General features: G+C 43.4%; 2 protein-coding genes across 5 annotated transcripts in view; one reads left to right on the forward strand and one right to left on the reverse strand.

Annotated features, from left to right (window-relative positions):
* Positions 1-11,237, reverse strand: part of EFCAB11 (EF-hand calcium binding domain 11) — a 126,543-nt gene extending 115,306 nt beyond the window's left edge. For both annotated transcript variants that reach the window (XM_077820398.1, XM_077820399.1), the window contains exons 1-3: positions 11,170-11,237; positions 7,888-7,983; positions 1,013-1,058 (exon numbers count right to left, since the gene is read on the reverse strand). In XM_077820398.1, the coding sequence (XP_077676524.1) occupies positions 1,013-1,058; positions 7,888-7,983; positions 11,170-11,229 (202 nt within the window). In that variant the 5' untranslated portion in view covers positions 11,230-11,237. The remainder of the gene's footprint in view (positions 1-1,012; positions 1,059-7,887; positions 7,984-11,169) is intronic.
* A 161-nt stretch (positions 11,238-11,398) lies between these two features.
* Positions 11,399-12,433, forward strand: part of TDP1 (tyrosyl-DNA phosphodiesterase 1) — a 116,323-nt gene continuing 115,288 nt past the window's right edge. For all 3 annotated transcript variants that reach the window (XM_077819249.1, XM_077819251.1, XM_077819250.1), the window contains exon 1: positions 11,399-11,510. The gene's annotated coding sequence lies outside the window, so the exon portion shown is untranslated. The remainder of the gene's footprint in view (positions 11,511-12,433) is intronic.

The raw sequence follows: 12,433 nt of genomic DNA on the forward strand, positions 1-12,433 counted from the left end.
GTGATAGAGTGACATTGTCAGACAATTTTCATCACTTACCAATACATGCTTTGCTTACTTCTTGAGTTTCTCTCAGTTTAGATTATGAAAACAGACTAGCCAGATTTACTTTTCTTTATAGTCAGCTTCTGTCAATTTCATTTTCAGATTCTCATACTCTAGCACAATGCTGCTGTATCTGGGATGCATGTACTGCAGAAGCACATTTATTTGTTAAAAACCACCTCTTTCCACTTACAATTTAAGAGACCATTTCAATTAGCCTGTAAAGCCTTGCTATTAAAAAAATCAATTTTGAGGCAATACATCTGCATCAAAGCAGGGATGGCATTTACCTAAGGTGGTTTTACCAGGTAAAATAATGGGTTTTTACCATTATTAGTAGTTAGTCCCAGTTCTAGGCATGTTCTATTTTAAAAACTGTTTCATTAATGCACACGTATTACACTTAGCTTTAGTTACATATTCAAATTGTGGTCACACAAGGCAGTAGATTCAGAAATTAATTTAGGGTTGTACAAATAAAAAGTACAACTGCAGTAAGGGTAATACTAATATATGTAACATAATACTGAACAACGGAGTGTCTCTATACATTTTGGTTTGGTATTTTCTCAAGGAATGTATATACCACGACTCATATTTCAGTTTTCAATATTATATAAATATTATATATGCCAAAAATTATCAAACCGTTAAACATTTTTTCAGTAATTTTCATTAGTATATTCTAATAATTATTTTCTTTTCCCCAGTTTAAACTGGTATTTACCAGTGCCTGTCCGAAATAAGTTTTTCCTGGAAAACTGCCAACCTTGCACCAAAGACAAGCCCAAAAGCTAATTTTCATCATATGAGAATTTAGTAATTAAATAATTCAGACTCATCAACAGCATCTGTAAATCTCTTTATAATTAATCTGTAGAAAATTCTTTTAAAAGTCTTTAAGATTACAGAATTTATGAATGAGAAGAGACTAGAGAGAAAGGAAAGCCTGTTGTTTGCATATTACCTGAATTTTTTTGTTGCACTGAGGCCATTACTGAATCCACCTCCACCTGGAACAGAGAAAATATACCAGGCAATATTGTTGAGCCTGCTTTCACCATGTGGTGAATTTGATGCATTATAGTTATTTCAATTTGTATCAACTGTATTTAACAGAATTCAATTCTGATCACATAACTATTAAACAGCATATCTTGTAAAATCGTCTGCAGCATTAGTTCAGTACTATAGCTTTAATATAAATACTTCCCCCCATTAAACATTTGTGTGTCTATGGCCAGAAAAGAAGCTATAGGTTATGTCTACATTACAGAGTTAAGTCGACACAAGTTACTCCGACAATCATAAACCACTATAATTACATCGCTTGTGCATGTTCACACAACGCTCCTTGTGTCGGCAGAGTGCATCACAATTGGTGCTCTAGCATCAAAAGAGCAGTGCACTGTGGGTAGCTATCCCACTGTACAACTTGTCACATTCTGCCACTAGGAATTGTGGGAATGGATTGCAGTGCATCATGGGTGTGGGCTCACTGTCCCATGATGCAGTTTTTTCTGTCCCATCATTCTATGGGCTTCTGACTACCCTTTGCACCGTTTTTCAACAGCCCCTTTAAACTGTGCGCCCACCATCTCTGCCGAAAAACATGGATCCTGCACTGCTCACCAGCCTTGTGATAACAGTTATGAACACAATGCAACTGATCATACAGTACTTTCTGAGCTGTGAATCCAAACAGGAATCTGAGATGCCTGCCCTGCTGGGTGCCACAGAAAGAAACAATTCCAGATTACTTTTGGCATTCATGGAGCTGCTGCACACGGTGGACTGTCGCTATTGGTCTCAGAAAACAATCACTGAGTGGTGAAATCACATCGTTATGCAGGTTTGGGATGATGAGCAGCAGCTGCAAAACGTTTGGATGCGCAAAGCCATGTTCCTGGAACTGTGTGCGGAGCTCGCCCCTGCCCTTCCACAAGGACACCAAAATGAGAGCTGCCCTCTCAGTGGCAAAGCATGTGGCGATTGCTGTGTGGAAGCTGGCAACTCCAGACTGTTACTATCAGTCATGACTCAGTTTGGAGTTGGGAAGTCCACCACAGGGGTTGCGTTTACACAAACGTGCAGGGCCATTAATCACATCCTGCTATGAAGGGCTGTGTTGCTATGAAATGTGTGTGAAATGGGGGATGGTTCTGTGGCAATGGGATTCCCTAACTGCAGTAGGGTGACAGATGGCATGCATATCCCAATTTTGGCCCTGGACCATCTTGCGATGGAGTACATCAATAGAAAGGGTTGCTTCTCTATGGTACTGCAGGTGCTTGTGGATCACCAGGGTTGTTTTGCTAACAACAATGTGGGGTGGTCAGGAAAGATTCATGACGCACACACCTTCAGGAACATTGGCTTGTATAGAAAGCTGCAAGCAGACACTTTCTTTCCAGACCAGAAGATTCCAATGGAGGACACTGAAATGCCCATAGTGATCGTGGGAGACCTAGTCTACCCCTTACTCCCATGGCTCATGAAGCCTTATACCAGAAACCTTGGCAGCAGCAAGGAGTGCTTCAACAACAGGTTGAGCAGGTGCAGAATGATCGATGAATGTGCGTTTGACAGATTAAAAGCTCACTGGTGCTACCTTTATTGCAGGTTAGATCTCAATGAGGAAAATATTGCCATGGTCATAGCCCAGCCTGCTGTACTCTGCATAATATTTGTGAAGCTAAGGGGGAAAAGTCCAGGGGTGGAGCATCGAGGCAGATCGGATGGCAGCTGATTTGGAGCAGCCAGATACCAGGGCTATTAGAGGGGCTCAAAAAGGGGGCTATTTGAATCAGGGAGGCTTTGTAGCAGCATTTTGACAATGAGCCCCAGTAATGTGCCTTTACATAATGCAGTCAGCCAGGCTTGTTTACTTGCCACCTGGAATAACCCTTGTGATGATTGCTTCCTGAGTATGATTTGTAGTTTGTAAATGTGCTAATTGCCACTGTGTATGAATGCCAGCAGCAACCATTGTGTGTAGGAGAAAAATAAAGCTTAATTTTCTTTCTATGAGTACATTTTTATTAAACAGCAATGACCAATACACAGAATTTGATTTCTTGCAAGGGAGACGACTCTGACAAGCACTCTCTTAAAGGAGGTGCTCATAGCTGTGTATAAGTCCAGCTATCATTACCTGTCCAAAAGGGTGAGTGAAGGTGGTACTAGATGGGCCGGGAAGATGCAAAGAATATGTGCAAGGAGTCGGGGAGGGCATGGCACACTGTTCTGTTTAGGCTGCAGGGGAAGGCGAGCATACGTATTCTGACTACAGCACAATCAGGGACTTTAGCATCTGTTTGGTCCTGCATCAGTTTTATCATCCGATCCTGCCTCTCTGAAATACGCTCTTGGTGCTGCTTCCTCTCTAGGCCATCTATTTTAAATTTTTCATTAATTGTCTCTCTCCACGCTCTGTGATCATGATCTGTGGTGTCAGACAATTGGAACACCTCCCTTAATCATGTCCTCCTTTTGCATCCTGGGTCACCTCCTTGTCTGATGGAGGTGCTCCACTGGCGTGTAGGAAGTTCCCCTCCAGAGCACATTTGTAGAAGCACAAGAAACAAACAGAGGCAGTATTGTGAGTGCACTCACATCATTGAATCATAGTAGTTAAATACACCTCTCTCTCACTCTCCCTTGGCAAGCACAAAGCTCAGCGACCGTACTAAACATGGTGAGTTCAGCCTGGGGGAAGAGAGGAAGGTCCAAGATGGAGCCAAGGCTCTAGGTGTTTTTTTTAAGGGGATCAGTGCAAGTGACTATTGTAAATTCTGCCACCTTTTTCCACAGGTGGGGGTAATTCAAGCTGATATCTCACTCCAGAGGATAAACAAGGATGCAAGGATGAATCTCCTGCATGCATGTGGCTTCAGACCAGGTCTCTATGCTGCTTTGGTCTCTGCAGAAGTGATTACTGATTGGGGGAGAAAGGCAGCTCTGCTAAGGAACCTTCGGCAGAAGATTGGCAAGTACCTCTAGAAAAGTTTCCTAGAGATCTCTCCAAAGGATTCCTGTGAAATCTTGGTGTGCATTAACAACTTTTTCAGCAGGGTCCCCACTGTGTAGCTACAGATGTGAATGGGAAGCAGATACAAATACTGCTAGTCTTGTACATTTCTATCCCTTAACCCACTTCTAGCAAATAACAAAACCAAGAACAGCTCTACCTCATGTAACTGAGCAGTATCAAATCAAAATGACCACTTACCAGAGCTCCCCTCTCCTGCATCACGCACGCCAAAGCCGAAGTGCTGAGACTGGCTTGAACCATCTGGAGTAGAGAAGAGGTCCTGGCTAGCCACACTACTGGATGACTCTGTCACCTGTCCACCTCATTCTCCAACTCTACTTCCAGTCCACTGGCCACTGTCTCCATCCTCCCCCACCCCGTCCACAAAGCATCCATGTGGCTCTTGGTGGTGGAAGTGGGGTCACTGCTAAGGATGGCGTCCAGTTTCTTGTAGAAGCATCAGATCTTTCGTGCAGTACCAGAGCGTCTGCCTCCCATATTTTCTGGTATGTCTGCCTCAGCTCCTTGATCTTAACTTGCACTGATGCGTGTCCCATTCGTGGCCCTCTCCAACATGCCACAAGAAATCTTCCTGTAGGTATCGAAGTTCTATGGGTGGAGTGGAGCCGGGACTGTACAGCCTCTTCTCCACACAGATGCAGCAGATCCAACAATTCCACTGTACTCCAAGCGTTTGCTGTGTAGAGCCGCCATAGTCAGCTGGGAAGATGCAATGTGAGGTCTGCACACCGAGCAAACAGGAAGTGGAATTTCAAAAAGTCCAGTCCTTTAAAGGGGGAAGGGTAGATGCCTGTATACCGGGCTGCAGGGCAGCAGAGTTCCAACAGTATCCTGACCAGAGGGGTCAGGATGGGCATTGTCGGACACCTCTTAGAGGCCATTTATGGTGACATAAGCAAACACAGTGTCTACACTGATGCTGCGTCGATCTGACTTTGCTGCAAAAAGCTCTACACCTCTCGTTGAGGTGGTTTTATTTTGTCAGCGTAGCAGGAGAGTTAAATCGGCAGGAGGAGCATTGTTGCGTGTAAACCTCCACTATTTTGTCAATGAAAGCTGACTTTTATCGACAAAACTGTGTAGTGTAGACAAGGCCAAAGAGTACACCAATTCTAACTAAGTCCCCAATCTTTCAAAAATAAATATATGCTTAACTGAACTCAAATGGACTTATTCATGTGTGGAAAATTAAGCAGTCATATGTTTTTGGGATGGGGCCTATTTAAAATTAAGCATTCACATTTTTTGGGATGGGGGCTATTTCCCTTAAAAAAAAAAAAAAAAAAAAAAGGAAGTTCCTGTTTCAACAACGGTCTATCTTACAGAGTATTTCAAAGAAATGTTCTCAAAATAAAAGTGTTGAAACTGCAGAATGAATGATTTAAATAAAAAATGTAGGGTGAGTGGTATGCAAAGTAGGGGGAGATAACTTACTGGGATACCCCAGTTTCTCCCACCTCCATCCTCAAAAGCCCTGTATTGCAGCATCCCTCCTACCAACGAATGTGTTGGATGAGGCTCCCTCTGAGACCCATTTATGATGCTATTTGCAGCAGCCAAGAGAATTTAGTCCAGAACTATCTGAGATGTTCTCTTTCCCTTATGGATTGATCCTGGTGCTTTTGCAGTGACCTCACTGCTCTGAGGAGCATTAGGCCCAAACGTGCATTTTAGCACACCGAGCTGCCACTAAAATGACAGCTTAGCTGGAGTAGCGTGATTATAAAAAAACAAAAATAAAAACCAGACTCATCCTTCCAGAGCATTTTATATCAGCTCAAATGGTTGGAGGGTAACAATTAATCAGATTTCCAGAAAGAAAGTTCTTTTCTCCCCAGTAACAAATAACTTCCTTCAGAAATTTGAACGATCACATTTCTGATACTTTAGTATTCATTACACAATATAAACCAATTGCTGAAATTGGTAAAACATATGGGAAAATGCTTTGCATTCAAAAACATTTTTAATTGCGAGATATTCTACCTACATAGTAAATTTATTGTGTTGGTATACAAGCACTGACAAAATACAGGTAACAGAAATATCAGTACAAAAAATGGTGTTACTTCTCTCCATTTTAATTCATCACTGGACACTTATCTCAGGTGGGTCATCTTGCTAGAAATGTCATTTTAGTAGTAGAGAGACAAGGTGGGTGAGGTAATATCTGTTATTGGACCAACTTCGGTTGCTCAGAGAAAGAAGTTTTTTGGGCCACACAGAGTTAAGTGTCGAAGCTAAGGCTCGAAAGCTAGTGTCTTTCACCAACAATTGTTGGCCCAATAAAAGATATTACCTCACACACCTTACCTCTCTAATATCCTGGGATCAACAGGACTACGACTACACTGCATATATTAATAGCAATAAGTTTAGAATCTTTAAAAATTATTTTATAAAAATATATAATACCAAATGTCCACTGATAAACTATAAGTTGTCAGACTAGATAAAATCATTGTGAAGGAAAGCAAGGAGCTGTGAAGAGTGATCTCCTGGCAGGATAATGCAACAATACTATATAATTCAATCCTTACTTTGTACATCATCCACTAAAGAGTTTACTGGTGACACCTTGTGGTTTAAAAACGGATATTATTAAAATTTAAAAAACTGTAACTAGAGATATTATCAGAAGTTAAAAAACTGAGATTGTTAGTTAATATGTATTATGAGTACATCTCTGGAAAAGGTTTGGTCTTCAATTGTGTGCAAAAATTAAGCATTTCTCAGCAAAGCCCCAGAGTAATTGGATCATAAGGGGAAAAAACAACACTAAACTTTTCAGGATTTTTTTTTAGCACTTAAATGAATGACAAGTGGTTTGAAGTTAGCTTGCAGCATATTTAGGCCTCCATGAAGAGTGATTGCTTTGATAAACTGGGAGAAGGGGAGGGGAGAAGCTGGTTGAGAAATTAACATAATAAGGAAATAATGTACTGTGCACTAAGTGGACACTACGTAAGATTAACCAGCTACATGTGTAAACATGTGTCTGGATAGTAACATGGCGATGGACACAGATACATTTATTTCAGTGATTACATACAAGACCATGATTGTATAATCTTTTATACATGCTCTATCTAGTCTGTTCAGGTTCCATTCCCATCCACAAAGCATATGACCGCATTCCAATACTGTAAGAAGTGACAAGACTAACATTTTGCACATGTATTTTATTCTCTCTCTCATCCTCTCCTGAGGTAAAAAACTGTATGTTGTGTAGTGTTTTGGTAGGCTTAAAAAAACAAAAACAAATAAAAAAAACCCTGTCTGCGCTGCTGTGTTTATATGTCAGAAAAGGCAGGGTTGAAGAAGTACATTTTGCACTTCTTGGAGCCGTAAGTGACTCAGTTTGTGAGAACATGTGTTTACTTATTGTAACATACAGTAATTTCTTCTCAAAGAACCTCATAAGCAAATAGACTGTATGTATATTAATGCACAATCATTTGGATCTCACATCACATTTTAAACTAAGCAGGGCTCACTACACTCTCTTTTCCCACCTACCTTGTACACCCGTGCATCCTCAGAGTAGGATTTCGCAAAATTAATGTGGATAGTGATAATGTTCCCAACATGATTAATAGCTTTGGCCTTTTGTTTTTAAATACACACATACAGCTGACACCTGACTTCTAAGAATCAGACTACACTTCTGTTAATTTCATGAACTGGATCTATTAGACTAGACTATTTTGCATACGGTGTTCTCAATAGTGAGATATCCTTATAAATTTAGTCTTTAAGACATGATGGAGAAAAAAAATAAGCTATACCTTTGATGGTTTGTAACCAAATAGCATCACCACAGCGACCTTAAAGTCCTCTCTGCTTAAATATCCTTTCTTATCTTCATCACAAGCTTCAAAAACCTAAAGAAAGTAAATAGATTGCCATTAAGAAACAACAGTACACCTGACCTGAAGTTACTGTTATTACTTATTAAAACTGTGTGTGAGAAATAAAACAAATACTTATTTGGAAAAAGATATTGTATTTAAAACTTGCAGCTTAAAAATCACATTGCTGTCTGAAAATGTTTCGCATGCCTTATCTCACAACAGGTTTAATGGCCCTCTGCCATGTACATTGGTCAAACTGGACAGCTGCTACGTAAAAGAATAAATGGACATAAATCAAATGTCAAGAATTATAACATTCATAAACCAGCCGGAGAACACTTCAAATCTCTCTGGTCACTCGATCTCTGACCTAAAAGTCGCAATATTACAACAAAAAGACTTCAGAAACAGACTCCAACGAGAGACTGCTGAATTGGAATTAATTTGCAAACTGGATACAATTAACTCAGGCTTGAATAGAGACTGGGAGTGGATGAGTCATTACACAAAGTAAAACTATTTCCCCATGTTTATTCCCCCCCCCCCCACTGTTCCTCAGACGTTCTTGTTAACTGCTGGAAATGGCCCACCTTGATTATCACTACAAAAGGTTTTCTTTCTCTCCCCCCACCCCCGCTTTCCTGCTGGTAATAGCTCATCTTAAGTGATCACTCTCCTTACAGTGTGTATGATACCCATTTTTTCATGTTCTGTGTGTATATAAATCTCCTCGCTGTATTTTCCACTGAATGCATCCGATGAAGTGAGCTGTAGCTCACGAAAGCTTATGCTCAAATAAATTGGTTAGTCTCTAAGGTGCCACAAGTACTCCTTTTCTTTTATTTCACAACGTGACTCACGGCCAGTGGAGTCCTACTACTTTTAGCTCATTTAAAAAAAAAAAAACAAAAAAAACCACACACCACCCACAACTCTAAATTTCAGTCTGATGTCTTTAAATATAGAAACTTTTTTTTCCAGTTAGTAAATTGTTATTAATTCACAACATCAAAAATGTTTTCTTATTAGCAGGGCTTTGGAGCAGAGCCCAGAGCTGGAGCGCGAAGCTGCAGGTTTTTGCCTGGAGTTGGAGCACAGCTCCAAAGCCCTGCTTATTAATGTGGTTTATATTCTTTTCATTTTAACTGTGCATAAATATCTGGCAAAATTTAGGGCCTTGTGGGAGTCTAAGGCCAGGTCTACACTACAGAATTGTGTCGACCTAACTTATGTTGCCACACAGCCACAACAATTATTAAATTGCTTGAGTGTGCACACACTTGGCTAGTTGTGCACATCCTCACCAGCCAGGAGTACTTGTACCTATTGTATTGTCAATGTTGGGCATTGTGGGATGGCTCCTGAAGGCCACTAACAGTCAACATAGGCAACATAATGTCTGCACTGACACTACACCAACCTAATTACATCAAGTGTGATTCTATGCCACTAGGGAGCTGGTGTTACTAAATCAGCATAGAGAGGCACTTACATTGTCAGGAGCCAAATTTAAGTGAAGACACTTCCACACCTAGGTTGATAGAAGACAGCTTATGTCAACCTAACTGTAATGTAGACCAGGCTTAACATTTTGAACAGATTCCTGGAAATCAACCTACACGAAAGTCCTGCTCCTATGAAACCTTGAGTTTCTCTTTAAAGTACTTGTGGCACCTTGTACTCCTTTTCTTTTTGCGAATACAGACTAACACGGCTGTTACTCTGAAACCTGTCTTTAAAGTACTGAGCATCTTTAACTCCCACTTAAGTCACAGTGCAGATTCAGGCCATGGGCTGAACAAATTGCTGGGGAACTGCCATGGTTCATGACCAGGAAGCAGCAAATCTTTTCAGATAAACTAGCATTTCAGAAAAAACCCAGTGCATTTTCCACACATGTACTATTAAGAAGAAGGTTAACATAAATAACAAATTTTGAATCATAACAATTCTAATGAGGGATTTTTCTCCCATAAGTGCTGATAACAAACCACAACATGGTCTTCACTTTTATTTTGGTAATATTTTTGGGGGGGGGGGTATATTTATGAGCAATTCCAGGTGGGAATGTGAAAGGACAAAGAAAAAAAAGACACAGGGCTCCTGTTACTCTAACAGCTTTAAGAAAAAAAGTGCTAATGAAATTTCTGTTTGTTCATGCCTTTCATTATCAGGTTACTTGGTGTAACTTACCTATTTCATCAGCATTCTGATACCAGAGGCTTACAATTACATTCTTTATTAGCTGTAGTCATGGGTTTGCAATAAATTAGAATACAGAAGGAAAAAAAAACCTATGTAATTAGGTTGTTAGGCTGAGCCAGTTTTGATGTAGGCTGTGTTCTTAATTTGATTAATTTTACACCCCTTTTTCTCCCACTCTGTCAAACCGTCATGCAGCTATCCTCATTAGCAGAGCACTTCAAGTAGTAATTAATAATGCACTGAAGGAATGATTATGCAAACACTACTCCTGCCCTGAACCAGCATCAAGGCCAAATGAAGAGTTACTAGATTTATCCAGGTGTCAGAGTAACAGCCGTGTTAGTCTGTATTCGCAAAAAGAAAAGGAGGACTTGTGGCACCTTAGAGACTAACGAATTTATTTGAGCATAAGCTTTCGTGAGCTACAGCTCACTCCATCGGATGCATTCAGTGCATTCATTTATTCAGGACACTGTGGTGTGCGTATTGTGCTGCTCCAGCTCCCTGGGAGACACAGGGCGGTTCGTCAAAGCCTTAGACGCGTAGGAAATCTGCGGCTGACTGGCTGCTGAACTGGGGACGGTGCCCCGGCCAGCGGCTGGGTGCGAAGCAGAATTTTCTCTCCACCCCCCGGCGGTGGCACCAGCTCCTCTCCCGCTCTCCGCCGCCTTCCAGCACGCCTAGCTCCGAGGGGTTTCAGAGCGGAGGGGGGGGGGGGTAGGGATCAAGGGCGAGCCCCGTCACAACGCGCCGGTGGAACTGAGGGCCGGCCGCAGCCCACGCTGCGACCCCTCCGCTGGAGCCCCACGGAGCTGCCCGGGAACAATCGGCCGCTCCCCGCCTGAGCCCGGTCACTGTCAGGCCGCTTTTGGGTCCACCTGAGGGAGTCCAGCTATCCCCGCGACCGCCTCCCCCGCAGCCGCGGGTCCTACAAAGTAATCGGGCCCGCACCCGGCCCCCTGAGTATGGGGGATCCCGCGCCCCCGCGGGGCGCCCCGGACCGTTACCTACCCGCACGTAACGCTCCCTGCCCGACCCGCCGCTCCCCGCTCGACTGGGGGCTGCGCACATGACACCGCTGCCCTTCTCCGTTCTCGCAACCCGCCTGCCTCGCTTGACTTCCGCGGGGCAACCACAACGCCGCCTGCTATTGGTGCGGAGCGAGGGGAAGCTGCCATTGGCTGAGGCGGTTGGGATGGTCCCGCCCCCGGTTTTCCCAGGCCCCGCCCCCTCTCCGTAAGGGACCCAGGCGTACCAGACGGCTGATAGGACCCGGAGGGAGCCCGCTCCGGAACGGGAAGTGACCTGGCGCTGCGCGGGACGATTCAGGCGCCGGCAGCGCTGGAGCTCAGGTGAGCAGCGTCCCTGAGCCCGGGGGAGCGGGGGCGGTGCAGGGGATGCGGCTGCGTGCGCCCCTTGCTGCAGGGGCAGGAGCTCGGGACCACCCGGTGCAGCGGCCCTGGAGCACCCATTGCCCCAGCGGGTGGCGGGAGCCCTGGGCGGTACCGGCCGTCTGGCTCAGCGCCGCGGCGTGTGCCCCTCTGCGGCGGATGGTCCTGCGGGCTCCCCGTGTCGCGCTGGGAGTGGGGGGTCTGGTCCCGAGTGGGTTGGCTGTATCTCCCCTCGGGACCAGGGCCGCGTTGAGCTGGGTGCTGGAGAAAGGCAGGGTTCTCCCCACGAAGCGCTTTCAATCTAGGGGTTTGTTTGGCTGCACGTGACAGCTAGTTGGGTGAATGTACAATTTGACTTTAGAGAGTAAAAGGCGTTAGGTGGAGCTGGTCTGGAAAGACACCGTCTATATATACATGAGATTTTCAAAGTGGATTACACTAAACAGGGTCAAGGCATTGTTATTTCAGAATAAATGTGTCCACACAGGATGCTTGTTCTGGAATAACTCCATGTGTAGACAAACCCTAAGACCCTAACCCATATACGTGCTTAACTTTACATACTAATAGTTCTACTGAGTTAAATATGTGTACAAGTCTTTGCAAAATGAGAGCTAATTCATAAATGGACCGATACCGATGAAGTGGGTATTCAGCACACGAAAGCTTATGCTCTAGTATGTCTGTTAGGTGCCAGTGGACTCTTTGCTGCTTTTACAGATCCAGACTAACACAGCTACTCCTGATACTAGTCTAATACAGGTTTTAGAGTAGCAGCTGTGTTAGTCTGTATCTGCAAAAAGAAAAGGAGTACTTGTGGCACCTTAGGGACTAACAGATTCATTTGAGCGTAAGCTTTCATGAGCTACAGCTCACTTCATCGC

Source organism: Eretmochelys imbricata, chromosome 6, assembly GCF_965152235.1.
Source record: "Eretmochelys imbricata isolate rEreImb1 chromosome 6, rEreImb1.hap1, whole genome shotgun sequence".
NCBI lineage: Eukaryota > Metazoa > Chordata > Testudines > Cheloniidae > Eretmochelys > Eretmochelys imbricata.